Source organism: Martes martes (genome assembly GCF_963455335.1).
Source record: "Martes martes genome assembly, chromosome: 6".
Lineage (NCBI taxonomy): Eukaryota > Metazoa > Chordata > Mammalia > Carnivora > Mustelidae > Martes > Martes martes.
Genome location: NC_137893.1, coordinates 57,716,496 through 57,742,605, shown reverse-complemented (window position 1 = coordinate 57,742,605; position 26,110 = coordinate 57,716,496). Strand labels below are relative to the sequence as shown.

General features: G+C 38.0%; 1 protein-coding gene across 2 annotated transcripts in view; it reads left to right on the top strand.

Moving 5' to 3' along the window:
* Positions 1 to 26,110, top strand: part of UTRN (utrophin) — a 498,673-nt gene that overhangs the window by 456,355 nt on the left and 16,208 nt on the right. For both annotated transcript variants that reach the window (XM_080807218.1, XM_080807219.1), the window contains 4 exons: positions 10,644 to 10,780; positions 16,378 to 16,416; positions 16,648 to 16,713; positions 17,779 to 17,844. In XM_080807218.1, coding sequence (XP_080663344.1) covers positions 10,644 to 10,780; positions 16,378 to 16,416; positions 16,648 to 16,713; positions 17,779 to 17,844 — 308 coding nt within the window. The remainder of the gene's footprint in view (positions 1 to 10,643; positions 10,781 to 16,377; positions 16,417 to 16,647; positions 16,714 to 17,778; positions 17,845 to 26,110) is intronic.

Genomic DNA, 26,110 nt, shown 5'->3' with positions numbered 1-26,110 from the left:
GCATGTTTGAATTCAGTTTATTATTTATTTAAAAATTACTGACATTTTAAATTAAAGATGTGAAGATTTTCATTTTCATTTTTTTTGGAATAAAAGTTTGTGTACATTTAATTTCACAATGAAAATGACCCTAATTTTATCTTTTTGAAACATTGTCTATATTCTCTGCTGCAAATAACCAAAATGTAATTCACATTAGACACATTTTTGTATGTTAAGCTATATAAAAAAGATAGTCCCTTTAAGAAAAAAAAGCTCCTTTTTTAAATGTTCAATTAGTCAACATATCTCATCAGTTTCAGATGTAGCATTCAGTAATTCATCAGTTGTGTAAAAGATAGCCCTTTAAAGTCAAGAGAGAGGATGGTGAGTTTCATATATGATTTATAAGGGTTTATGCCATTGCTGGTAATGAGAGAGAGCTAGATAGGGTTAAATATTAGGAAGAATGGAAAATGTTTGGAATTGCTACTGGGGGCAAGCGTGAGTCGACAAGAGATGAATAAATTGATTGCTACATTGCAACTTGAGTGCAGCTGGGGTTAATTGGCAAGGATTTGCACTGGCTGCATCATTGCTCAGTCACTTTGGAATTAAGAGACGGTAGATAAAGTTGAAGGCCAAGGGAATGAATGATACAAAGGTGTTAATGATACTGGGACTGCTTTGGGCTGTCCCCATACTGAAAAAAATCCCTGAAGGGGTTGAAGGGCTAGTGATCAAGATCATGGGGGTAAGAAAAGGTTTGTTCATATTAAAGAACTAAGGGCAAGGGTCAGGACTTCTTTTCCAGGTTAGAAATTTGGAACCAAATAATGTTTTGAGTACTGATAAGGTCCGAGGTTTGGACATACCCCATTATGTCGCTAATGTGGAACATAAAAGGTTTGTTTTTTTTGTTTTTGTTTTTGTTTTTGTTTTAATTTTATTGTATTTTTTCAGTGTTCCAGCTATGAAAGGTTTTGAAATGAGGTGGCACTTAGAAGACCATCAGTATGTCTCTAGAAGGTGACAGGTGGTAGCTGTGTCTGGCCACGCATGGTCAAAGGGGAATGGACGGGCATAGTAGTTTTAGTTGCTGAGAAGGCTGAGGGTAAGAGCAAAAAGCTGTAAACCTCCTTTATTGTTGGCCTTTGTGGGGGAGAGATTATACAGCCCATCATGGAGAAGATGGTAGGGGACATGTGTTATCCCAGGAGTATCTGGATTCGCTGAAGGAGAAGGGTTCAAGTTGCAGATATGAACAAGATGTAGTAGAGTGTGTTTATGCGTCAAAGAACAGAGAGTCCACCAAGTTGGGGGAAGGAAGGTAACTAAGCAGAGGCTGTGTGCACCTGGTCAGGGACAGTGGTCCAGGACAGAAAAGGGGAAATGGGGACGAGAATAGGGCACATGCTTGTTCACAAATACAGGCAGAAGGAACCAAAGTATGAGCCAGAATAAGAAGGTGGTTTGAGAGATGTTTTAGCTCAGGGAGAAAAGATGGGATGTTTGCAAAATTTTATTGCTAGAAAAGTCAGCAATGTCAGCTATTCCCAGCATTCAAATTGGTGGAGTGGAATCATAACCAAATTCTCTGCTTATGTGCAAGGTTCGGATAGGACTAGTTTGTACTGATAGTTTTGTTGAGATTTTGGTAAGAAGCGTGGAGGACTAGAAAAACATACCTATATGGAAAACAGCTTATTACTTTAACAACACTTAAAACACATTTGTATTGCATTTTTTAAGCAAGTGCATGTTACTTTTAAAGCAATAGATTCAAGCATATTCCTGACAATATTGATTAAATATACGGGGAAATAAACCAAAGCTTCGTATTTTTAGTGTTTCTAGAAACTGTAGAAAAATCAATTTTCTACTAAGAAAAAAAAAACAGAAAAAAGTTTTCTTTTGAAAGTTAAAAGTGAAATCACATCTTTTCTTTGCAAACTATGTGTTGTTAGCAAGAAACGAACAAGGACAGAGGGAAAAACTAGAATTGGTTGTTCTGTCCACCTACCTCCACCCTGCCAGCATCAATGTATCTGTAAGACTATGAAAATCAAATATCAGAAAATGCTGGTTCATTCTTTGGAAAGCTTTCTGTCGCGTTAGCGTCGTTTGTTTTTTGGCAGTCTTGCTTCATCAGATGAGACTGGGGACGTTTGCCAGGAGGCTCAATGTGCAGCATCATCGCTCCTTCTCTGACCTCAGCATCCTGAAGTGGCTTTTCAGTTCTTGCTCCCCTTATCCTGTCTTCTCAGTAAGTGGAGTGCATTTAGAGTGTGTCATTAGCTCTCAAGTTGAGGTTTGGACAACATCCATTTTCCTTTGCAAAGCCTTATTACCCTACTAACTCTTGACCCCTTGGTGATTCTGTCAATGCCTATTTTTTAGTTTCACATTTTTCCATTAGAACTTGAAAGGTTCCAAGCTTGTCTTCCTGATTTCCTCCTCTTCGTGGAGTTCAGTGTAATCTGAATTTCAGCTTTCTGAGATCAGTGAAACTTAAATCAATCCTGAGAAGTTGTTTTTGCAATTTAAAAAATGTCGGAATGTATTTTAGGATATGTCCTGTGATAATGATGGACTCCTTAGAAGTATGCATATACCATTTGGGATTATTGACTTCTATGTTTAAGAAATAAATCTTGCTAATGATGATGATGCTGTTCAACAGTGATTTTTGCACTCGTGCATAATCTAAAGGGTAGTGTTTAATTATTCTACTCATATGCCAAATGGCTGTGTTGTTAGTTATATAAGCTTGGCTTTTCCTCTTTGTACTTCCTTATTTTACTGTGTCCAAAAGTTACTCATTTTTGTAGTTAATTGTTAAAGCTCTAATGATAGGAATACTTGTTAAAGAATTAGATAATATTGCCATCCCTAGTTATGAGCTGGCCAAGAAATTTGGGGGGATTTTAGATTAATATGGTTTTGCTTATTTATTTGTAGTTGCTTGTTGTTTTGCTTAAACTGCTAAGTATTTAGAAGTTGGATGTTTTGGCCTCTAGCTTATTTGACATCATTGTTCATAGTCCTTTTTATATTTTGCTTTGTGGATCTTTCTTGTTAATGGGAGGAGTTTTTTGAGCTGAAGTAGTAAAGCAATTTATTCAAGGATCTACTTGACTATAATACTATGAGGATTAGCATTTCTAAATTCTAGATTCTTTTGTACCTTAGTCTTGTTACTCCTTGTAATTCACATTAATGAGAAGGAAAAGACTCTCAGTCATATATCCATGTTTTTGAAGTTCAAGAGTACATAGGTGTCAGCATTCACAATAAGAATATATAGCTTAAAACATGAACAGGGATATGTAGAATAGTACATCTAGATTTATATGTAGATATACAAACACAAGTAAAGGATGGATTAAATTGGTTCTATGTGATTTCTCTGTTTGTCCTCAGTCAAGGGAATAAAATGAAGGAAATTTTAAAATACTCCCAACTTTGGTTGGCAAAATAGAATTCGATTGAAAAATCATCTGACACCAGCTTACACGGGAGTTTTTAAGGTTTTGGTAGAGAGTTGCATGCATAGAGTTACCCCAGGGTAGCTTTTGTAATTTAGAAACATGTTTTTATATTCATGCATTTATTTGTGTAAGTTGGTGGGGTGCAAGTTGAGAACTATTACTTGTTATTACCCAAATAAGTTTTCATCATCTCTGTTCTGCTTAATAGAAGCATACTGGAGGGAAGTATAATTTTGAATATTCACATGCCCACTTGTGTGTGTAGTTTTAGTTTTAAAATGTTTTTCACAGTGACTCACCTTCATTAGCTTTCCAAAAATGACAATTTGAAAGACAGTCCTTGTTTGGACATGTGAGTTCTTATGTGCTTATTAAAAATCAAGCCAGAAGGATGTGGGGGAGTTGGTGGCCGAGTTTTTCAATATCTTTTGTCTTTGTCATTTTCTTCCATTCCTAAATTAGTTACATAAAAAGAGAGTAACCAGACAAAAACAAACAAACAAAAAAACCCCAAAACTCTCTGGGCAACATTTACAATAAAACTAGGCAATAAGATATCCCCCAAAATAAATCTGGGTGCCTACAAGCCACCACCAGCCATAAAACCTGCATGAAGATATCTTTTTCTGTAAAATGAAGGAAAAGGAAGCAAGGTGCCTGAGAAATGGAAAACCCCTAAAGAGACAACAGGTATTCAGTGGAGAACTCAAAGGTCTGGTTTGGAAACAAGAGCTGTGAACCCGGGAGGAGCCCAGAGGGTTGGTCTCAACGTGCTGCGGTGCTCTGGGCTTCTGGAGTCCGTAGACCTGACTTCCTAGGGCTTCCTTCCAGGAAAAGAGCCGCAGGCTGTGTAAACTGCTAGGAATGACACCGACATAGCAGCTCAAAGCAACGGAGATGAAAAAGAGAAATGGTCTAGTCCAAAATAGGACAAGGGAAAGGACCAGAAAATCCCCAAACTCAAGTGCCCTATTCTTTAATACCCCAGAAGAAGGAGCCCTATGAAGTTAGAGAAACCATGGGGCACCTGGGAGGCTCAGTCATTAAGCGTCTGCCTTTGGCTCAGGTCATGATCCCAGGTTCTTAGGATCAAGCCCCGCACAGGGCTCCCGGCTTAGCAGGAATCTTGCTTCTCCCTCTCCCACTCTGCCTGCCCCTGCTTCTGTTCCCTGTCTTGCTGTGTCTCTCTCTGTCAAAAAAATAAATAAAATCTTTTTTAAAAAAGTTAGAGAAGCTTTCCTGAACCTGCATGAAGCTTCCCTGAATTAGGAAAATAAGTTTCATGACAATGACAAAATTGAGGAGCAGAAAGTATCAAGATCAAATCTCATATAAAGCAATGATAAGCAAAAGATGTAGGAACCAAATAATATAAGTATAGTAAAGTTTACCGAAAATATGTGCTCCTTGAACATGTCAAAACTGTAACCTACTATTTTAAAATAAGCTTAAGAAAATGAACCAACCCATGAAAGAAAACATATATCAGAACTGGAAAATCTTGGAGAGGGTGAGGTGACAGAACTCAGGAAAGAAGTAGAAATAAAAGAAAAAACTCATTTCAAAATTAAGACTAATTTTAGTCTTAATAAACAGAACAGGTAAGTATCTTGAGAGAAACAGAAGGTGAATAGGGGACAAACTTTAAAAGTCAAAATGAAATGAAGAAAGCAATTTAAAAATCTAAGAGAAAATATCAAATATTGAAGATGGGGGAAAAATTACAAGTATGAATAATAGGAATGCAGAATAGGAAACCCAGAGTAAGAACAAGCACTAAAAATGAAAAATCAAGGAAAACCTTCCTCTCCACCAAAAAAGAAAAGGTGGAACTATATACTGAGAGTGTATCACATGCCTGAGAACATTGACTCGGAATGCCCAATACTGTAATATGCTCTGATAAAATTACTGGACTTTAAAGTCAAAGAAAAAAATCTTCCAGTCTTTTAAACAGAAGGAACAACATGACTTAAAAAAGAAAGGAAATTAAATAATCAACAGCAAAGCTTTTTTGTTTGTTTGTTTCATTTCACATTTTTTTATTTGGGGGGATATTAGAGGGTATATTTAAAATTTTTTTTCAGTGTTCCAAGATTCATTGTTTATGCACCACACCCAGTGCTCCATGCAATATGTGCCCTCCTTAATACCCACCACCAGGATCACCCAACCCCCGACCCCTCTGCCCTCCAAAACCCTCAGTTTGTTTCTCAGAGTCCACAGTCTCTCATGGTTCATCTCTCCCTCTGATTTCCCCCAACTCACTTCTCCTCTCCATCGTCCAATGTACTCCGTGATATTCCTTATGCTCCAAAAGAAAATGGAAGGACATTTTTAAGAAACTGAAAGGAAGAGAACATGTGAGCCAAGGATTTTATTTTGAGAAAAACCAGCCTTCTACTATTTAGTAAGGACTCAGGAAAATTATCACTAACAAACAAGAATGTTGGTCCTGTGAGCACTTCTAGAAGATTTAGTAGAGACCAGGCTTTAGACAAACAAAGTTACTGGAGAAATAACATCCTAAGGACAGATGGAGACCATTAATTATATTGTTACCTGTAGAACTTAAACTAAGTGGGGTTAACTCAAAAGAGGCTCCTACTGGCCAAAAATAGGACAATTTGATCTTCAATAATGATAATAGTTGCAATAGACCAAAAACCCATCAAATATGGTAAAAATCTACAAGTTCATAATGATTCATGAAAATAATAATAATAATAAAAGGTCATCTTTGGAGGATGATAGGAAACCAATATGTTGCTGGGAAAATCGGTCAATAAAAGGGAAAAATCAAACATGTAATCCTGCCTTTCCTGAATTAACTGTATTATTGAGTGGCTGAAGAGTAGACATGGGGACATGCCTTCATATAATATTTCAACTAATAAATGAAAATGGATGATAGAATTAGAAGGCCGCCATTTTGAAACCCCCATTGGGTGGATATAGGCATTTAGCATGACATCTGTGAGGATCACAGAAGAGTGATAACCAGACATCACGTGCCTACCAGACACTACTGATAGTCTTGCCAGATCACACTTGAAGCTGATGCATTCTCTCCATCCAGCTGCTGGTTTGCAGGATATCCAAGGGACTGAGGAACGTGCTGAACTGCACCAAAAATATACAGTCAGCAAAGTTCAGCTACATCACATTGCCTGTGTTTTCCAACATAAACTGTAAGGAAATGGCTATGGAGGAGAAATTTGTAGATATTAAAAGTGAATTAAAATATATCAGATTTTTTGAAATGAGCAACTACAGTATCTAGGGATAGACTTTGGGGTGAAAAAAGGCATTTTTTACACACAAGGTAGTTGTTGCTTATAAAAATGAAGATAATGGTTATTATGGAAAGAGGGGGGTGGAACGAGGCACGTGGAAGGGGCTTCTGGAATATCTCGCAAAGTTCAGTTTCCTGACTGGATGGTATTTGCCTTATATATTCATCAAGCATTTGTTGTATATAGTTTTATATATCTGTGTTTTGTTTTACAATAAAAAGATTAGAAAATAAGTCAGTCCAGTCACAAATATTTTAAGGGCGGGAATCCCTAGGTGGCCAAAAAGCAGGCAATTTTAATATTTCTCTTTTTTTCTTTCATGGGTAATTTTTTTTCTAATTCTACTTACATGAAACATGTCTTAGACCTGCAATTTAAAAGTCATAAGATGACATTTCAATATGAATTTGGTAAAAAATCAGCCACAGGGTAGCTTAATGTAGTAATAGGTATTTTCGTCGATGACTATAAAGCTCTTAGCTCTTACAAAACTTAGAACTGTTGTTTTTCTAGGAGAAGGGATATAGTGCTGGTAGAGTGAAAAGACCCAGGTTTGCAAGAGTTGCTTTCTCCTTACTGACTTGTAGGTCTGAAAGCTTTGGTGTCAGCTTTCGGAGGGGTCAAAAAAGTAATGCTAATCTTAACCACCCTTGATGGTAAAATAAGAATGAAGGAAAGCTATTTATAAGGTACAGAGTTCTATGCCATTATATTCCCCTTGTCTCATATAATGAGCTCTTCAAAATCTTTTGTTCTCCTTCTTTCTTACAGCAATAAATGAAAACCTTAGTCTTTCAAGAAAGACATGGATAACTTAAAATGTCGGATAATTCGTGTAGTTATGAGTGTTTCTTTCAATTTCATCCTCAGATCATAATATCAATAGTTACTTGCTTAAAAAAGAAAAAGAACAAAGTATTATACCTAGCTTGAAGATAGAGCTGCATTTGATTATATTCATTATGCTAGGTGGGTGGTCTTTGCTTTTTACCAAACTGTTGCTCTAGTACTTTGAAAGAGAGAGATATTAGATTCTGTCATTAGATAGCAAATTAGACCAAATATGTAAAAATATCTTTTACCTTTTTTTGGGGTCAGAAAATAGGTGTGATTCACTTTCTTGGCTCTCTTTCAACTAAAGAATTACATTTTGCTAACCTGAATGTAACACCTAGTTTTTGTGGGATGAATGACTTTCTATTTTTTTTTTTTTTTAGTGTTACATAAAGCTTATGACATTAGCAAATTCAGTGCCTTTAGATTGTAAGTTTTGCTAGAAGTTTTTATTCCCCTTGATATGAAAATTCATGAGGTAATAAAAATAATGCTACTTCTGCATGAGAATGCACTTTTTTTTTTTTCAATACTAAATTTGAGCGTTATCACAATTAACTTCAGCCCCTGCTATAACTTTTTTGGGAGGCAGGTTGGTACTCTTTATTTGTTTTTTGTATTTTTGTTTTGTGGGAGATGGGGTTTTTTGGTTGTTGGTTGGTTGGTTGGTTTTCCTTTGTTCTTCCACGTTTTCAGTGTCTTTACCTAAAGAATGTTTGATGCAGAATTGAACGTGTACTTTGAATGATATGCATTTTTTTCCCCCAAGCAAAAGTTCATGTTGAAACCTAAATAGAGATAAGCTAGAAGAACATTATGCTAAGTGAAAGAAGCCAGTCCCAAAAGACCACATATCATCTGATTCCATTGATAAGAAATATCCAGAATGGGCAAATCTGTAGAAACAGAAAAATTAGTGTTGCCAGGAGCTGAGGGGTAGCGACAGGGTTAGGGCGGGGTGGGAGTGATTGTGAACGGGTGCAGGGTTTCTTTTTTGAGCTGATGGTTGCCGAACCCTGGGAATATACGAACTGCACTGGTGGAGGCGGCTGGTAAGTATCCTGGTACCTTGTCCTCCTGGCCTTTCCCCCCACCCACCCCACCCAGGGCCACCAGAATGGAAAGCCTGGATATGGCTTGAAAACCACTGAGCTCAATGGTAGAACATTTTTATTGCTGGAGGAAGGTGGGCCAAGTAATGGAGGCCAGTACTTCCATATCTCATTGTATATTAACAAGGTGTTAAGAGCAGACAGAAAAACAAATTGAGTCTTAAATGCTTTTCTTTGTACTGGGTCTTCTTTTTGTATTTCTATCATGGAAAGCTTCTTCCCTTCTTTTCCTCTTTATCAAAACATGCAGGGGGAACGCATCTATCGATGTAACAATCCGCAGTTGTGGTACCCATTGCCAGAGGTCCAAATGTCCTTCATAAGGTGAAAGGTCCTTTTGGCTTTAGTCTCAGCCCCAGACATTCCTTCTGTAAAAATTTCCTTCTTTATTCCCAAGTGTTATTCTACTTCTTTCTCCTGTTCCATCTGGTTAGGTCTTAGTACCCCCAAACCATTGTCTCTCTTAGCAACACTTTTCCTCTGCAGAGTGCCTTGGATTCTTTTTCTTTTCATGAATAGCTTATTTTCTGTCCTTTTTCTTTATCTTTGGAAGGATCTGTACATAAACAGCTACAGACATTATATAGTTTATTCTGTGTTATTCCGAAAAAGATTGGACACTGGGGGTCTGATGGCGAGGCCTAGTGACAATGTGGGTGGTGGTCCTTGCTATACTTTTCTTTTTTTAGTAAAATGAAAATTGATGAACTTATATTATAAATAGCTTGGGCTTATTCCTTTCTGCTCTGCAAGCCTAGAGAATCAAAAGTTCTCTTAATTTTCTACTAGAAGCAGACACATTTAGGTAGAAAGAGAGCAGATGGAAAGCTACAAAACCACATAAGGGCTGACTCAGAATTTAGTTGTTTTAAAAAATAGTTATATTTTTTAAGCTTCTGTTTGCAAAACAAGTTTGTATGAGTCCTGGGCATGCTTGTCATGGAGGAAAAGATGGACTAGGGAGGGTGCAAGGAGAAGGGGGGGCCAGGCAGCCAGTAAGCAGCGTATTCAGTACTGGGTTTGTAATTATAGAAGAGTTCTCTGGTTTTGTTTTGTTAAGTGATAGGAGTGAGGTCTGTCCAGGTTTAGGGTGAATAGCCAACTAGGAGTCAGAAAAACAAGACTTTAATTCAGCTCCCTGCAGGTAACATCAATATCTTAAATGCCTCTTCCCAGGACCGAAGTTGGTGTCTGTATAACATACTGTAAATAAAAACAAGAGTTGGTGATGGAGAGTAAGACGCTGAGGCTTTGGGAACAATTCATGGGATGGGAAGAGAGGTTGGGGTGGGGATGGATTTCAGCTCACTTCGCCCCAAATGATTATTAGCTAATTATCTTGAAATGGTTAAGGAAAGAGTAACATTTTATATTGCATCATGAACTTAGTCCATGTCCAATAATGATACGTTTGTATGGTTGGGAAAGACAAACTTGACAGTATTCCTGACAATATTGTGCCCCTATTCCTTCTCTCTTATTTATTGCTTTCTCCTTTTCCAGACTTCAACATATGCTGGCTTGTGGGAAGTCAGTAGGAGCTAGATAGCTCAGCCTCATTCATTCACTGTAGTTAAAACCATATAATATCCAAAATCCTTCATCATCACTAAACACACTTAAGAGCAAGTCACAACTCTTTTATTAATAGGAATCAACCAATAACATTGCCAAAACTGATTTTACTTTTTGGCCCAATTTTTTAAATATTGGAGAAATGAGCTAGTTATGAAAATAAAAAAAATATGAACTGATTGCTGGATATATTTAATGATGAGTCCTGGTTGTCTCGTGATTTTGTGACATGCTTTGTTGTTCCAGAAATACATAAAGCTACTGAAACTGTTGTCATTTATATCTGTTTGAATTTTATTATAGCTAGTATCTCCTTCCATTTTAATGAAAGAAGTATAATTTTTTCAACTTTCTAGACAACATCTGGGGAAGACGTACGAGACTTCACAAAGGTGCTGAAGAATAAGTTCAGATCAAAGAAATACTTTGCCAAACATCCTCGGCTTGGCTACCTGCCTGTCCAGACAGTTCTTGAAGGTGACAACTTAGAGACGTAAGTTTAATTTTAATATTAAAACTTTTATGTACTCTTTTCTCTGATGTCTCTTATTATGTTAGTGATACAAGAGAAATTATCTGATACCAAAAAGAATTTGTGTTTTGGTAAAATGTTTCATTTTTTAAAATTTTTATTCTATTTTTTTATTTAAATTCAATTAGCCAAGGTCTAGGACATCATTAGTTTTTGATATAATGTTCAGTGATTCATCAGGTCATTATAACACCAGGTGCTCATTAGATCACGTGCAAAGTGTTTCATTTTAAAAGAGGTAAATTAATATCCACTACCAGGCTCATAGTCCACAGTCTCTCATGCTTCGTCTCCCCCACTGATTCACCCCACTTCACTTTTCCTTTCCTTCTCACAATGTCCTCCATGTTATTCCTTATGCTCCACAAGTAACTGAAACCATATGATAATTGACTTTTTCTGCACTGGGTATGGTGCATAAACAATGAATCTTGGAACACTGAAAAAATTTTTAAAAAATTTAAAAACAGAGAGGTATATTGACCTTGGAATCAGTCTTCACATGAATTTTTGCTGTTTGCTTTTACAATGCCACCGCTAAAATTTTAGATTTAATTTTGCATGTGTTCCTCCACTTTAAAAATATGTATTATTGTGTGTTCAATCCTTGCCTTGGTCATTTCTTTTCCTTTTAAAAATACTTGAAGTGAATTGTGTTATGTACTGTTTCATGATTTTATTCATTTTCCATTTTTCCTCCTATGGGGATATTTTGCTATTTCACATAGTATGTTTTACACTTATTTTACATATTTTTATAGTAAATTTATTAATAATATTGGATCTCTTGCTTCATATATCCTGTCCTAAAATCTCATCAAAATCCTGTATTTCTAATTTCTTCTCTCTTGAGCATGAAGGCAGCAAAACAAAATAGCTATATAGGTACATAAATAGATAAAATTTCTTAAAAGTAAGTAGTTTGAGTTCATAAGCGTAAATGAAACAAAGTCTCAATGTAGCAAAATTACTATGGCATTACAAAGAAAAGAAAAATAACAAATTATAACCAGAAGTGAAAAGAAAAAGAATTTTTAAAGCAAGCCAGAAGAAATGCAAGAAGTAATTTTAAATTATGAAACAATGATATATCAGGATCAAAATAGATCTGATTTTAAATCTTTGAATCACTTTTTAAAAATCTCAGCATAAATACACCTGCTGAGGTAATTTTCTTGTGCTTGAATCTTGGGAAAAATTAATGTTTATTGCTTATCATTAGCAAAGTACCTAGTCATAAAAATAGTGATGTTCTAGTTACAGAAAGCTGCCCTCTCAAATGACTCTAGAAAAGAAGCTCAGAGGTGTGAAGTGTGAAGTTTTCTACATTCTCCTATAAAGAAAATTGTTAGTGGGAGGTGCAAAAAGTGTGTTGAGTGTAATTTTTGTGAAATCAGTCTTTCTTTAACCTTCAAAACTCTTAGTTCATTTTATGGTGTGTCTGAGAGATACACAGAGAGCAGTCATGGTCTAGTATTATGACAGTCCACGACTCAAAGATGTCAAAGTGGAGGGATACACTACTTAGCCTGGGTGGGGTTTTTTCCATATAAAGCTTTGTAGACCATTGGCTTTGCTGAGTTTGTGTACAAACATAGGTTGTTGTTTTTTGTTGATTTGTGGAGCTTCTAAGAAGTGGGAGAGAGACCATAATCAAAGCACATAGATGTTTGCTCCTTCTATACATGATGTTATGGGTGCACGACTGTATATGTTGATAGATCCCCAAATTCCACACATTTAAAGCATCCAGAAAAAATCTAACTTTTTGATAACTTTGCTTGATATCAAACTGCATACAATTAAAATACTATGCCTCCCCGTTATTTTTTCCACAGTGTATTTTAGAACAAGTTTTATTGGAGCAATTTCGGTTTAAACAGAGCAATTCATATACTTAAAATCCATAAGGAAAAGTAGATTTTTGGTTCTCTTTGTTTTGTGGGTATATTTTTGTCCTTTTCTTCAAAAGATCATATGATTTTACATTCTTATTTGTTTTACCATCTAATATATAGTTTAACTGTTCTGAACACCCCATGATAAACGCACAGTTTTACGTCCCTTGGTATCAGATCTAATTAACCTTTGGAGTAGCTGCCCGAAACATAGAATTATCACATAGTGCTTTTATTTACAGGACAATTTGATAGGCTTGAGCTAGTGATGCGCCTTTCACTCTTAGGATAAACCATTGGCGTTTGTGTCCCATTTCAAATATCTACATCCTTCATATGAGTCATGCATCTAGATCTAGCTTTTATACTCCTTTTAAGTATTTTTGATAATTTGCCTTTTCATGTCAAAATAACCATTGACATCAATCATTCTATTCTGAGTGACTTAGTTAAAGTCACTCAGACAAAAAAAGAGCACAAAAGCATACTAAATAAAAATTTTGTGCTGTGATTTTTGGCTGTAATTCTAAAAATGCTTCATTTCACCAATCATCAATTTACCAGCATTTTCAGGGAAAGGAAAATAAGAGAAAGAAAGGAAGGAGTATAAGATTAAATCGGATGTCATGAGATGCTTTTTGAAAAAGATTTATGAGATACTGGATAGAGTGGGCATGTTTTCTTCTTTTTTTAATTCTAGAACACATTCTTGAAGTTGGTATAGTTCATTTTTCTGCTGAGCCCTTTCTAGTACAGGGCCACTTAATCTTCTGGTGTAACAATTTATGTGAGTGGGTAGTAAAGTTTGATTTCGTTTATTCTCCTATTTGTGGGAGAACATTGGAGAAAAACTAGTCAAGTGGTAAATGTGTTGAAGTTATTTAGGAAGCTGATTAGAATTTTCTTTTGCGTCTTTCTCTTTCATCCCTGCAAAATGTAAATGTCTTACCCCTATCGAGTAATTATACATGCATACATAGAGGGGATTTAGGGGAAAAAGGAGTTATTTCTAAAAGGAGGTAAGCAAACCCATGCTTAGATTTTATTCAATTAATTTGGTAACTATATGTGCAAGAGTTTTCAAAAAATAAATCAAAATAAAGGAGTGTAACTTGATTGAAAATAAACCAAAGAAACAAGCTAAGATAGTGGCAAAAGTCATTTGAGAATTGTGAGAGATTACTATTGGATAAAAGGTAGTTTGGTTTCCCTAGAAGTTAAAGAAGTAGAATTAGACACTTCTGCCTGGTATTGGTTAAAGTTGAAATAGATGAGTTTCATGGTCCTTTCCAGTTTTTACTGGAGCAAGAACCAACTCATGGACTGGGAGGAGGAGGGGAAGTGAGTCTCAGCTGAACTGAGACCTGGAAGAGTCATAGGGCCAGTCGTGCAGGGTTTGGTGTGGGAGGAGAGGAGGGGGAGTTTCTAGGCAATGGAATCCAGTGTTTTCAAAAGCCCAGAGACAAAATCATGTGGGGAACTGGAGTAGGAAGCTGGGCATAGTGGCATGAAATGAGAGTGGACAGAGAAGCAGGACCCACATAATGAAGGGCCTTGTAAGTGGTGCCAAGGTGTTCGGATTTTATCCTGAAAACAGGAGGGAACCGTTGAAGGTTTCTATGTGAGAGCACACCGGGACCACACCTACTCTGTGGCAAACAGACTGAAGAAGGCAAAACACTGGAAGCCTAAGGCAGTGAAAGAATCATTCAATTTTCAAGGAAAGTCTGGATTATATTTCATATAATATTAAGTTTATTTAGTAGGGTCTAATTCATTGCATATTAGTGTGTAATTAACCCAAACACCCCATTCAGCCCCAGCTCTGGAAAGCAGGGATAGGCTACATTATTAACTGTGTCTTATTTTGAACCCCCTTTAACTATAGACTCTAACTATGCAGTGGGGATATTGCCTTGTTTTTATCTCCTAGAATTAAATGAGAAAATTTATCACTCAACTTTTTTTTTTCTATAAGTCAAAATACTTTGAGGTCAATGAGGCCTAAAGTTTGATTTTTTTAATCTTTATTTCTTTTCTTAGAATTCTCTGTTCTCAATATGTAGAACACTTTCGAGAACTTCTTCAGTTCAGCTTTCTACCTCTGCCACTCTTATCTTAGTTCAATGAGTCACTTTTGTGCTAACTGAATTAACTTCACAAGAACCAGTCATGTAGTTTCACAAAGCTTTTCCAAGTTCAATTAAGATCAAAAATATATTTTTTTCTTGTGTTTAAAGTTTGCCGCAGGTGTGGTAGTCCTCTTAAATTTTAGAAACGCTTTCTCTGAGTAACTACTATTTTTTGGAAAGTTTATAACCCATTATTCACTTGACATTTAACAACCATATCTCAGAGATAAGGAAAAGTAATGATGAAAACATGATTGAATGATACTGTGTTGTTTCATTGTTGTTGTAACTAGCTTATATGTGCATGATTAAGTCTATTTACAAATAGACTGGCTCAATGCCTATTTTTGAAAGTAGGTCCTTATAGTCATAGTTTTTTAGCCCAATAAGATGCCCTCCATCTCCTTTTAATCTTTGCTATTCAGACATTAATTTGCGCTACCCAGTAGGAGCTAATGAGATCATTAACTTTTTCTTAAGTTTCTAGTGTATAATAGAAATAGCAGAATCAAGTCGATCTAGAATAATTTAAACTTTCCTTCTTCTTTGTTTCAATCAACTTGAGCTTAGGCAGGAGACTTTAATTATTTAATTAAATAAAGAACTAATTTTCTTTAGACTTTTAAATTCCCGCATTCATCACATCTCCCCTTACTCTCCTCAAAACAACAACAACAACAAAACAAAAACAAAAAAAAACTAGGGTTTTTCATTACGTTCAGTTTGTTTTTGAAAGATATTTCATGGACATGTGGGGATTTCTGGGCAGTTTTTGAGGTTGGCGTGTCCCCAGGGCTGGGAGTGGTACTGAAGGTCAAGGTCCAGATAGAGACAGAACACATTTCCTTATCATTTTCACAGATTGAACTTCCAGAAACAATTTTGTTTGAAGAAAGTGTACCATCATCTAGTTGCTTTCACCTTTATGGATAATGTGTAATTTGGGATGGGTGTAGGGGAGAGGATCTAGGTGTAACATCTTCTTTCAGTGCCTCTGGGAGGTTGAAATACTTTGTGCCCAGTTGGATTTGAATTTTTACATTTAAAACTGAACAAAGAATCAGAAAAATCTCATTTTATTGCAATTCTGCCATCAATATATAATGTAGTCTTTGGAAGTTCTGCCCAAGTTTCTTCTCCAGGAAAAACATAATCTGGTTGCATCATCTCTCAGTATATCATGGAGCATTATCTTTTCAATTATTCCATGGTTTTGAGCTATTGTAGAGCATTTTGTTTCTTTTTTTCTTTTCCAATGAGGCTATTTAAAGATGCGCTTGCTGTCCTGTAACAAATATGCTGTAATATCTGTGAAAAGCCCCCGAGGCACTTGAAGGCACAGCATTTTGTCTAAGATAAACAGGGACTTGTGCTACTTTTGATTTCCCCAGGGTCCACCTCAGGGCCACCAAACGTGAGAGTGGAAGACAGTTGAGAATGTCTTCTCCTCCAGCTTCCCACTGCTTTTGTCTGCAGTGTCTCTCAAGTGCTAGTTCTGTGACTTCTGTTTCCCTCTCCCCCTCTGCAGTCCTGTCACACTGATCAGCATGTGGCCGGAGCACTATGAGTGAGTATTCACAGCTCCATCCCCAGGAGCCACTACCCGTACTCTGATCCATGTCATTAGCATGGGGCTGATGACAAAACTCTTGCGCTGAAAGAACAGTCTGCCTCCTGGGTAACAATCCTCCTGGTTTGTTTGCATGGCAAATTCACTGTTTAACTAAGCTAACAGTCCTAATAGTAACGTCGATCAATATTTAGGCATAATACCGTTTCTTTGCTTTTTCTTTTATAGCCCCTCACAGTCTCCTCAGCTGTTTCATGATGACACCCATTCCAGAATTGAACAGTATGCCACACGGTAAGAGGCCTTGATAGGAGCCCTCCCCTGTGCTGCCCCCCCCCAGAATGTTATCTATTTCGGTATGAATCCTCTGTCATTGGCGTGCCTTGATTTAAGGGATGTTTTGCAAGAGTCGTGGCTCCATTATATTTGGAATCTGGGTTCTCATCTTTCCATGTTGTGATTTGTGCTTTACCAAACACCTGCTCTACAGTCAGGGAAGAGTGAATTTCTGTGGCGTGATTATGGAGCTCATGAGAATCCAAATGCTAGACAAGCAGGATTTCGATACTGTAACCTGTTTCAGTGAATGAGCATAGGAACTGAAAGTATTCTTAGGAGATTGTGCACATATGAGTTACAATATGTAATTAAATGTATGCTAATGCATTATAATAGAGGTTTATTTTAGAGTCCCTGAATAATATAGAGTATAGGCTGGTCTTGCTGGCATGCACAAACTTTCAGAAAAGAAGTGTATAGGAAGTGTCTCTGGGGCTAGCAACTAGCTCTTCCTAAAATGGTTAGATCAAGCATCGTATAAATAGTAATACTTGAACTGCGTCTTGGCCAGATAGAATTTCTGGGAAGAAGTAGGCTTAGACTAATGGAAAAGCAAACTAAAAAGCACTGAACTGGGAACGTACATGGCTTGTTTAAAGGAGTAAGGAGTGAGGAATGAAGGAATAGAAGCTGAAGTCTGATTTGAAGCCCCACTTGCTAAGGAGTTGGGTTGTATCTTAGGTAAAGGGGGGTCTTGGTGAGTCCTTAGACATGAGAGGAGAATAATCAGATTTGTGAGAATGGAGGCCATTTTAGGGCCTGGGAGATAAGTTAGGAGCCTAGGTGAATTAAGGGTCTATATAGCATGGTAAAAGATGAAGGCCTACAAGCCTGAAGGGAGTGGTGATTGAGAGGTAGCTCAACATTCAATGTTGTTTTAAATTCCCAATCTTATTAGGAGATCTGGACCATTTCTTATTTTGTCAGGATTATGATGGTTTGAGAATGACAGAGAAAGTACCTCAGTTGACCATGCCATCTGGGGCCATGTGATGGAACCTCTTTATTTTCATTTTTTAGGCTGGCCCAGATGGAAAGGACTAATGGATCTTTCCTCACTGATAGCAGCTCTACCACAGGAAGTGTGTAAGTAGATCATGAAATTAGCACTGCTGGGGAAGGCCAGGTCTTGTCATGGCTGTCGGAAATAATCTTCATTGATTATGGCTCTGAATTTGATCCCAATCAAAATTGATAAGTGTGGTTAAAGAAATGTCTAGATGGGTTTTACGCTTTCAAGCCTTGATAATATAAATTGGATATGTTTATTTAGTTTCATATAATTTAATGAAAAAATCCTATATTTGTCAACTAATTTCCCTCAGAAAGATCAGACTGTTCTATTTATAAATATGTGTATAGATATTCATTCCATTTGTCAGATATCTCCTATTGATTCGACAAATGTATTTCCACAGAATACATGCCCTTCTATAAAATCCTCTTCTGTCTGTTGGCTCACTTTTTCTCCATAATCCCTGCCATTTAACAACTATGACCCACACAAGCTTGGACCTATAACTCCCCACTCTTTGCTGAAAAGTGTTATTTCCTCTGCCAATATTTTATTATATTAGCAATTAGGAAAAGTCTCATTGACTTTACAAAAATAATTAAAAACTTTCTAGGCAAATATTTTATCTCTGATTGTCCTACTATTATGTGTCGTCTTGCTTTGGAACTTCTCCTCCCCCCACCCCTTTAGAATTTTTGATTTTGCATGATGTCTAAAAGGTTTCAGTAATGTCAAGTTTACTTGACTTAGGTAGGTTCACTGTTGTCTGCATCTGGTGGGAAGTTGTAAGGAGGCCAGAAAAGTTACAGAACATAGTACTCAGATGTTTTATACTAAAAAAAAAAAATCACGGAGAGAGCCAAGTTGTAGTAAGTACCTTACCCACTCTAATATAGAATAAATCCCTATCAATGTTTTATATCCTTTTTTAAAAGATTATTTATTTATTTATTTGACAGAGAGAGAGAGAGAGATCACAAGTAGTCAGAGAGAGAGGGGGAAGCAGGCTCCCTGCTGAGCAGAGAGCCCGATGTGGGGCTCGATCCCAGGACCCTGAGATCATGACCTGATCCGAAGGCAGAGGCTTAACCCACTGAGCCACCCAGGCGCCTCTTTATTGATGTTTTAAAAACTGTTTTACTATCATTAAGTTTATAAATAAAAATGTCAGGAGGTTTTTCAATTTTAAATTTCAGACATTATCCTGTTAATACTTTACAAGAATACAGTAGTGATTTATACATTATTATTCATGTACTATGAATATGAAACAATTCCCAAACCAAGATAATAGCATATTTATAATGTTTGTTTCTATTTAGCTACTAGCATATATTTTATATAAAGTAGTTAGATACCTTGAGTAGTCCCTAAATGATTTCCACAAGGTTGATAATAGTCAAAGAATTAGATGGAATACAAAATAATCATTAAAACCAAAATAATGAAAATCAAATTTAAATTCTTTAAAATGTGTTGGTCATGTCCTGTGAACAGAGTGAAGGTAATGCTCAAATTTAGCACATCCCGTCTTCAAGTTAGAATAAACACCATTTTAAAATTTAATACTGATGTCTGAGAAAAAGAAAAAATAATCAGATGACTAACAGCTGAATACATTTTAATATACTATCACATAGCTACATTAACTCATTCATCTTGTCCAAAAAATATTTCTTATTTATCTACCATCCGTGGTGTGTTAGAGCCAGTGTAAGAGCCAGCTGTTACATTTTCAGGAAGTTTGTTTAAGTCTGTTTGTTAAACAGAACCATTATAGAAATTAATTCGTATACACTTACAATTAACTAAATTAGATTAAAATGAAAACAAAAGTCATACTCAAACCCCATCATGCCCTCGTTACTCTACTTTGTTTTACTATTATCTGTGTTCTTGGAGTAATTTATTGTATTTGTCAGATGGTGTACCACTGTGTATCTTTTCCAAACTCTACATTTCAGTAAAGTCATTAGCTTGAAATTGGCCTTGATAAAAGTATTTAAACCCTAGAAATGGCAAAAGCTACAATTCAGAACCATTTTATTCCTTTGTTTTTTGGAAAGCTCCTTAAATGTTTATCAGTGTGCCACTGGCACACACCCAGTGGGGTCAAAGTCCACAGATGTAACTACTATCCCCATGAATTTTACAGGCTCAAGGAAAGAACCATTCATAAGTGTTTGTAGAGGAAGAACATTGGGTGGGCATTTTTTTTTTTTTAAGATATATTTATTTGAGGAGGGGAGAGAGAGAGAGAGAGAGAGTGTGTGTGTGTGTGTTTGTGCGCGCACGCGCACGCAAACAGGGGGAAAGGCAGAGGGAGAGAGAATCTCAAGCAGACTCCCCACTAAACCCAGAGCCCAATGCTCATGACCCTAATAAGATCCTGACCTGAGCTGAAACCAAGAGTCCCATGCTCAAATGACTGAACCACCCAGGTGCCCCTGGAGGGCATTTTTGAGAGACAGATCAAGACCCCCAAAGAACTTCACATCCTAATTCCTGAAAGCTATTCATGGGTCTCTTTATATGGCAAAAGGGACTTTGCACATGTGATTAAGTTAAAGATCTTGAGTTGGGGAGCTTATCCTAGGTTATTTAAGTGCACCCCATATCATCTCATGAGTCCTTATAAGAGTGAGGGAGAGTCAGTTAGAGAAAGATACAGCCAGAGAAGCAGAGATCAGCTACAGAGAGATGTGCAGACGCCACGCTGCCGGCTTTACAAATAGAGGGATGCAGGTGACCTCTGATACTGGAAAAGGCAAGGAAAGAAATTCTCCCTTAAATGTAATATTCAATTAAATTAATAACATAAGAATGTATCTGTAGCCACTAAAGAGAAATCGTTTTCCAGTCACTGGTGTGTTCATATTTTCTCAGGGACTATGTTAATAAACGTTATTTTGATAAAGCCAATCCTGGAAGTCCTTTGCTCTGTCACAGCTTGAATTACTGAGTATTCTGGGGTTCCTTTCCCATGACCGTGGCAGTTACTGTCCCATTCCAGTGAGATTGCAAACGAGGACTCTGAGTCCTTGAAGCCTTGCGCTGGTTCGGGAATCCACCGGTTTGGCTTGGAGTGGTCACCGTTGCTCACTTCAGTGTATAACAGTTACTCATGTAAGCATTTCCATTTTAGCCGGTACTGCTGACTTGACACTGAGTAGTTGTTCCGCATATTGCAATAAATACCTTTCCTCCCAGTGGATAGAGTCTTACCAGGAGGGTGCTTCTTACCTCCTTCAGGCTGATGGCACTCCACAGGGTTTGTGATGAAAAGGTTAGGAACCAAGCCCCACTGTTTATTCCTCCGCCTGTTCTTATGTGTTTCTGCATCTAGTAAATTAGCATCTTGGATCACAAGACACAGGAAGAAATCTTCACTGCTTTGAACAGGATGCTGTGCTCCTCCTTCTTTGCTTTCAGCTTTCTTGCTTCCTACAGGACCCTACTGTAGAAGCAGTAAGTACGTAACGTACTCCAACCCTGGCCTTTCCCTGGAAATTTCCTAAATCTCCAGCACTGACAGGGTCATGACACAATCCTGAGACAATAGAGGACAGTTTCCAGTCACTAGGATCACCCGTTTCAGAGCGAGGGTTGGTGGCTTCTCAAGGAAGTCTTGGCTCTTCCGCTTCACTCGTAGGTCCATCTTGAGGCACCAGCCTCAGATTATTAGCAATTTGTATTGTTGTTGGGAAAAATTGAAAGCTAACTCACAGTGCCTTAAGCCAAAAAAAAAAAAAAAAAAAGATAATAGCAAACTTCTACATTACATTTTGGAATTTTTTCTCACTCCTGAATTCTCAACCTTTCCTTCAGGTCCTTTGAGTGGAGGTTTTGTTATTCCAGTAGGTCATAAAAATGTCATTAGGTCTCTTGAATAACAACAAGGGTGATACACAAACAACCACCAACTCTCCCTCTGTGAATAATCTACTGCTCTAAACTCTTCATCTGTCCTTGCTTCTTTAATCCTCGGAGACCCCTTGAGATGCTACTCTTGTTTCTGTAACCACCATCTTTCAGATGAGTACATTGAGACACTGAGAGGTTAAGGAGCTCACTCAGGGTCTCACTCGTTAGTAAGTCGTGGGATTCAGACCCAGGCAGCCACAGGCGCTCCTGACCACCGCTGACCACCTCACGGTTAAGCCTCCCCTATGTGGGAAGGGAAGGCTTCCCAGATGGGAGCCCTGCAGTGGGGGTGGGGATGGGGGTGGTCAGAGCATCTGCAGTCCTCCTTGAGGTCATCACTTTCCTTGTCCCAATCCTGCCCATTCTCCATCCACGCCTCGGCTTCACAGTTCAGACCTAATTAGAAGATATTTTAACTCCGTACCTCCAAGACTGATCTCCTAAATGTGGTTTGGGATGATCTCAACTGTAGGTGATAAAAGAAATCCTAATACTTTTGGGTGTGAATTTTGAGATTTGAACTTGTGATTTTAAATTACCCAAGGTCTTTGTAGTCATTTGTATCTTCAAAAGCAGCCATCCTGCCCTGCAGTTTGGGCTTTTCTCTGTCCCTCAGAGTGGTCTATGGAACCAAGTCCCTGGCTCCCGACAGCATTCATCCTGTGAAGCTGGTGAATTCGTTGTTGCATTCCCGTGCCTCACGGGCAGCTGCCTCCCCAACCCAGACATGAATCAGTCCCAAGGCTCTTCCCCCACATAGACCCAATTCCCGGTGCTCCCTCTCCTCCTGAAAATCTGCCTTTGGACAAATTAAAAAGCCATTAATTTTGAGGATAATAATTTTCTTTGAAAGAGGAATTGCACACCCATGACTCAAACCAAAACAGGACCCAGGATAGTCCTGGGGAATCTCAGGAACCCAAGGGCAGATCCTTAGACCATTGCCATTAGGGTGTCTCCTTCCATCTGCTGCTTGCCCTTGAGTGACACTGTCTTATGTGCAAAGATCAAACTTGGGTCTGATTTGCACTGGCATTGCTGTTTGCACCTCTGAAGCCTAGAACAGAATAATCCTTGAGAGGAGGGAAATTGTTGTTATTTTTGTTTATGTCTTGTCTACTTTCAAAAGGTCATTGAATGACTCACAGTCCTTCTGTCATCTGATACATACTAATTTCGTAATCTAGATTTTGTTTACCATGTACAACTTAAATATATAATTATATTCCATTTAATGGTATTTCAGTGGTGCAGACTTATATTTTTGCAACCTTTTCTATTTTAGCACTATTGACATGTAAAGGCCCTCATCTGGTACCTCACGTACTATCTGTCTTTCAAGGGTATGCTTTTGGTTTTTAGTATGTATAATTAAGAACTTGAATGTATTTACTTTTATATTTAACTCTTAGGACTAATAATCTGTGAGAAATACTTAAGGCTGAAATTATATGTTATACATAAATGATTTTTTTTTTTTTTTTTTTTTAGAAATTGCCTTAAATCCCTTTTGGATACCTCAATGAAAGGATATAATGATAGTGGTGATGATGGTGATTACAGTAATAATTTAAACCCTATCAACTCCCTAGAAGAAATGAAGCTATGTCAATGTTTATAACAAAATTTATCTCAGATCTAATTTTGACTTGTTTGTGTGTAAATTTGTTTCACAGACACTAGTCCCCAAATCTTGAAAACAGAACACTAGTAGGTGCTAATATTGAGCACTGAGTATAGCCCCTGAGTCAGACGCTTGCTGGGACGAATGTTCTAAGGGATTCCAGGGTCTGATGGTGCCTGTGACAGGGCCGGAGCTCTGGGCTAGGATCCATGATCAAGTCATGGGGACACCCCCCCACCCCACCCCAGATAGCTACAGGCTTTGAGTTTTCTTTTGACTCTTCTTGTTCTTATTTTATACTTTTTAAACTTTTACTTTTAGTCCTCAACTTCCTTTTAGGTGAATTGTTCATAGGATTCATGTGGTGGCTTTTTTTTTTTCTTTTTTTTTTTGAGTTTTAATTTTTTTATTTTAATAAACATATAATGTATTTTTATCCCCAGGGGTACAGGTCTGTGAATCGCTAGGTTTACACATTTCACAGCACTCCTCATAGCCCATACCCTCCCCAATGTCCATTTCCCCCCACCACCCTCTCCCGTCCCCCCTCCCCCCCGCAACCCTCAGTCTGTTTCTTGAGATTGAGTCTTTTATGGTTTGTCTCCCTCCCAATCCCATCTTTTCATTTTTTCTTTTCCTACCTCCCCCCAACCCCCCCCCCGCCTTGCATCTCCACTTCCTCATATCAAAGAGATCATATGATTGTTGTCTTTCTCCGATTGACTTATTTCGCTAAGCATGATACCCTCTAGTTACATCCACGTCGTCGCAAATGGCAAGATTTCATGTCTTTTGATGGCTGCATAGTATTCCACTGTGTATATATACATGTGGTGGCTTTTTTAACCAAAGTGAAAATCAGTTCACTTCTTATTTATCGACATACCTGAGGTTAACATCTACTTTTGTTCTGTTTTGCATTATCCTTGCTTGTTCTTTCATTCGTTCTCTGCTTCGTGGACAGAGTGCTTCGCTGGACATTTGCATGGTCCGGCTGGTCACAGGAATGGCTGGGTTAGGGCTCTAGACCTTGCTCCTTAGCCTTTTGACATCAGGTATTATAGAGGGCGGGAGGCTAAACCTTTTGCTTCTCTTGCAAGAGTTACTGTTTTGTTTTGACTTCTGGTTGATTGCTTGAGACACTTTATCCTTAAAATAGAGAAATTTCGTGGGGTTTTTTCTTTTGTTATTAGTTATTTAATTTTTTTGGATACTCAGCCTTTTTAGTTTCTATACATTTTTTTCAGCCTAAGGAATAGTTACAAAATACTGCATTATACCCTTACTTTGCTATTCCTCTCTTTTATGCCCACTGTATCTTTATGCCTTGTATTTTTCCCTCTATATTTTAGATCTCTACTTTTTATCCTCTCTTGCCATTACTTCTATCTCTACTTGAACTGGATAAAGTACCTGCAAACACTGGCCGTGATAAGGATCACTGACCTAGCGTCTTGCCATCCTTAGCAGCTAATTGGTGTCCCTGCGTGCTGATGCGTTAGCCTGATCGCCAGCCTCTGTCCTTCATAATGGTTAGGGTCAGTGGGGCACCTGGCTCAGTCGTTAAGCATCACTCTTGATTTCAGCTCAGGTCTTGATCTCAGGATCGTGAGTTCAAACTCCATGCTGGGCTCCACACTGCGCATGGAATGAATGAATGAATGAGTGAGTGAGTGAGTGAATGAATGAATGAATGAATGAATTAGGTTTAGGGTATTGGCCCTGTATTTCCCATCAGGAAAATGCCCACCCCTCACACACACCCTTTCTATTTGACTTAGCGACACAGGCAGCCCAGGGGCTTTTGAATGCTGCTGCTCTGCCCTGGTCTTCTACCTGTTTCCTCCTCATATCCTCATCCTTCCACAGTTAGGAATAAGCATGCAATTCTTCCATAGGCTCCTTTATTTATTTTTCAGTGACACTGCATTTTCTCCAGAAAGGTAATCAAAGGGTGATTTCTAGCTTATTTCAGTCTTTATCCGATCCATGTTCCTTATTTCTGGTTTCTCACTGGGTGGTGATGGTTCTACCCCTTCCCCATTGAATTTGATAGAGGGATGGTGAGGTTCAATATCAGTGTTATATTGTGCTCCTAACCAATGTGCATGACCTTTATTTTTGTTAAATGTATGTCCACACATACTCCATGTATAAACTTAGAGAGAGGGAGGGGTTACCAATAAAGGAACAAAAGAAATCAATCAGTAGTTCATCTGAACCTTTGCTTTGGCTGTTCTGCTGGGATAACAGTCATTTTTCTCCTTTGCTTCATCATATCACTCTGCTATCAAGGCTCAGGACACCCCTTTTCTATGAGTTCACAAACTCCCAGATGCAAGTTCAAGTCCCCTTTTCATCTCAGTAAACTGTGATCACACAGGGTTGCATTTTCAGGTTGGACTCAGAGGAATCAAAGATCCTAACCTCGAGAACTGGGTGTTTCCTGGCAGCTTCCAGGCACCAGTCTGAGGTCCCAGAGGGCCTCCGCCGCTCCCCAGACTCTCTGGGACTGCAGTCGAGTGTGCTCTGACCCCAGTGCCACAGAAGAGGGCTCTAAGGGACATTTGCAGGCACATCACTGTCAGACGGGCTGATGCAGTCATGACGGAGCTCTATTTTATACCTTCAGCGCTACTTGCGTGTTGTTTTCCTGAAGCCCTATCCTATACATCCATAGATTCCAGGATTTGCTTACCAGACATGATGAAAACAGCCTAGGTCCAATCTGCTGAAGTACTCACTCCATAGCTAGAGACTCCAGCTGGCAGGAGCCAGGGAGTCTGTCC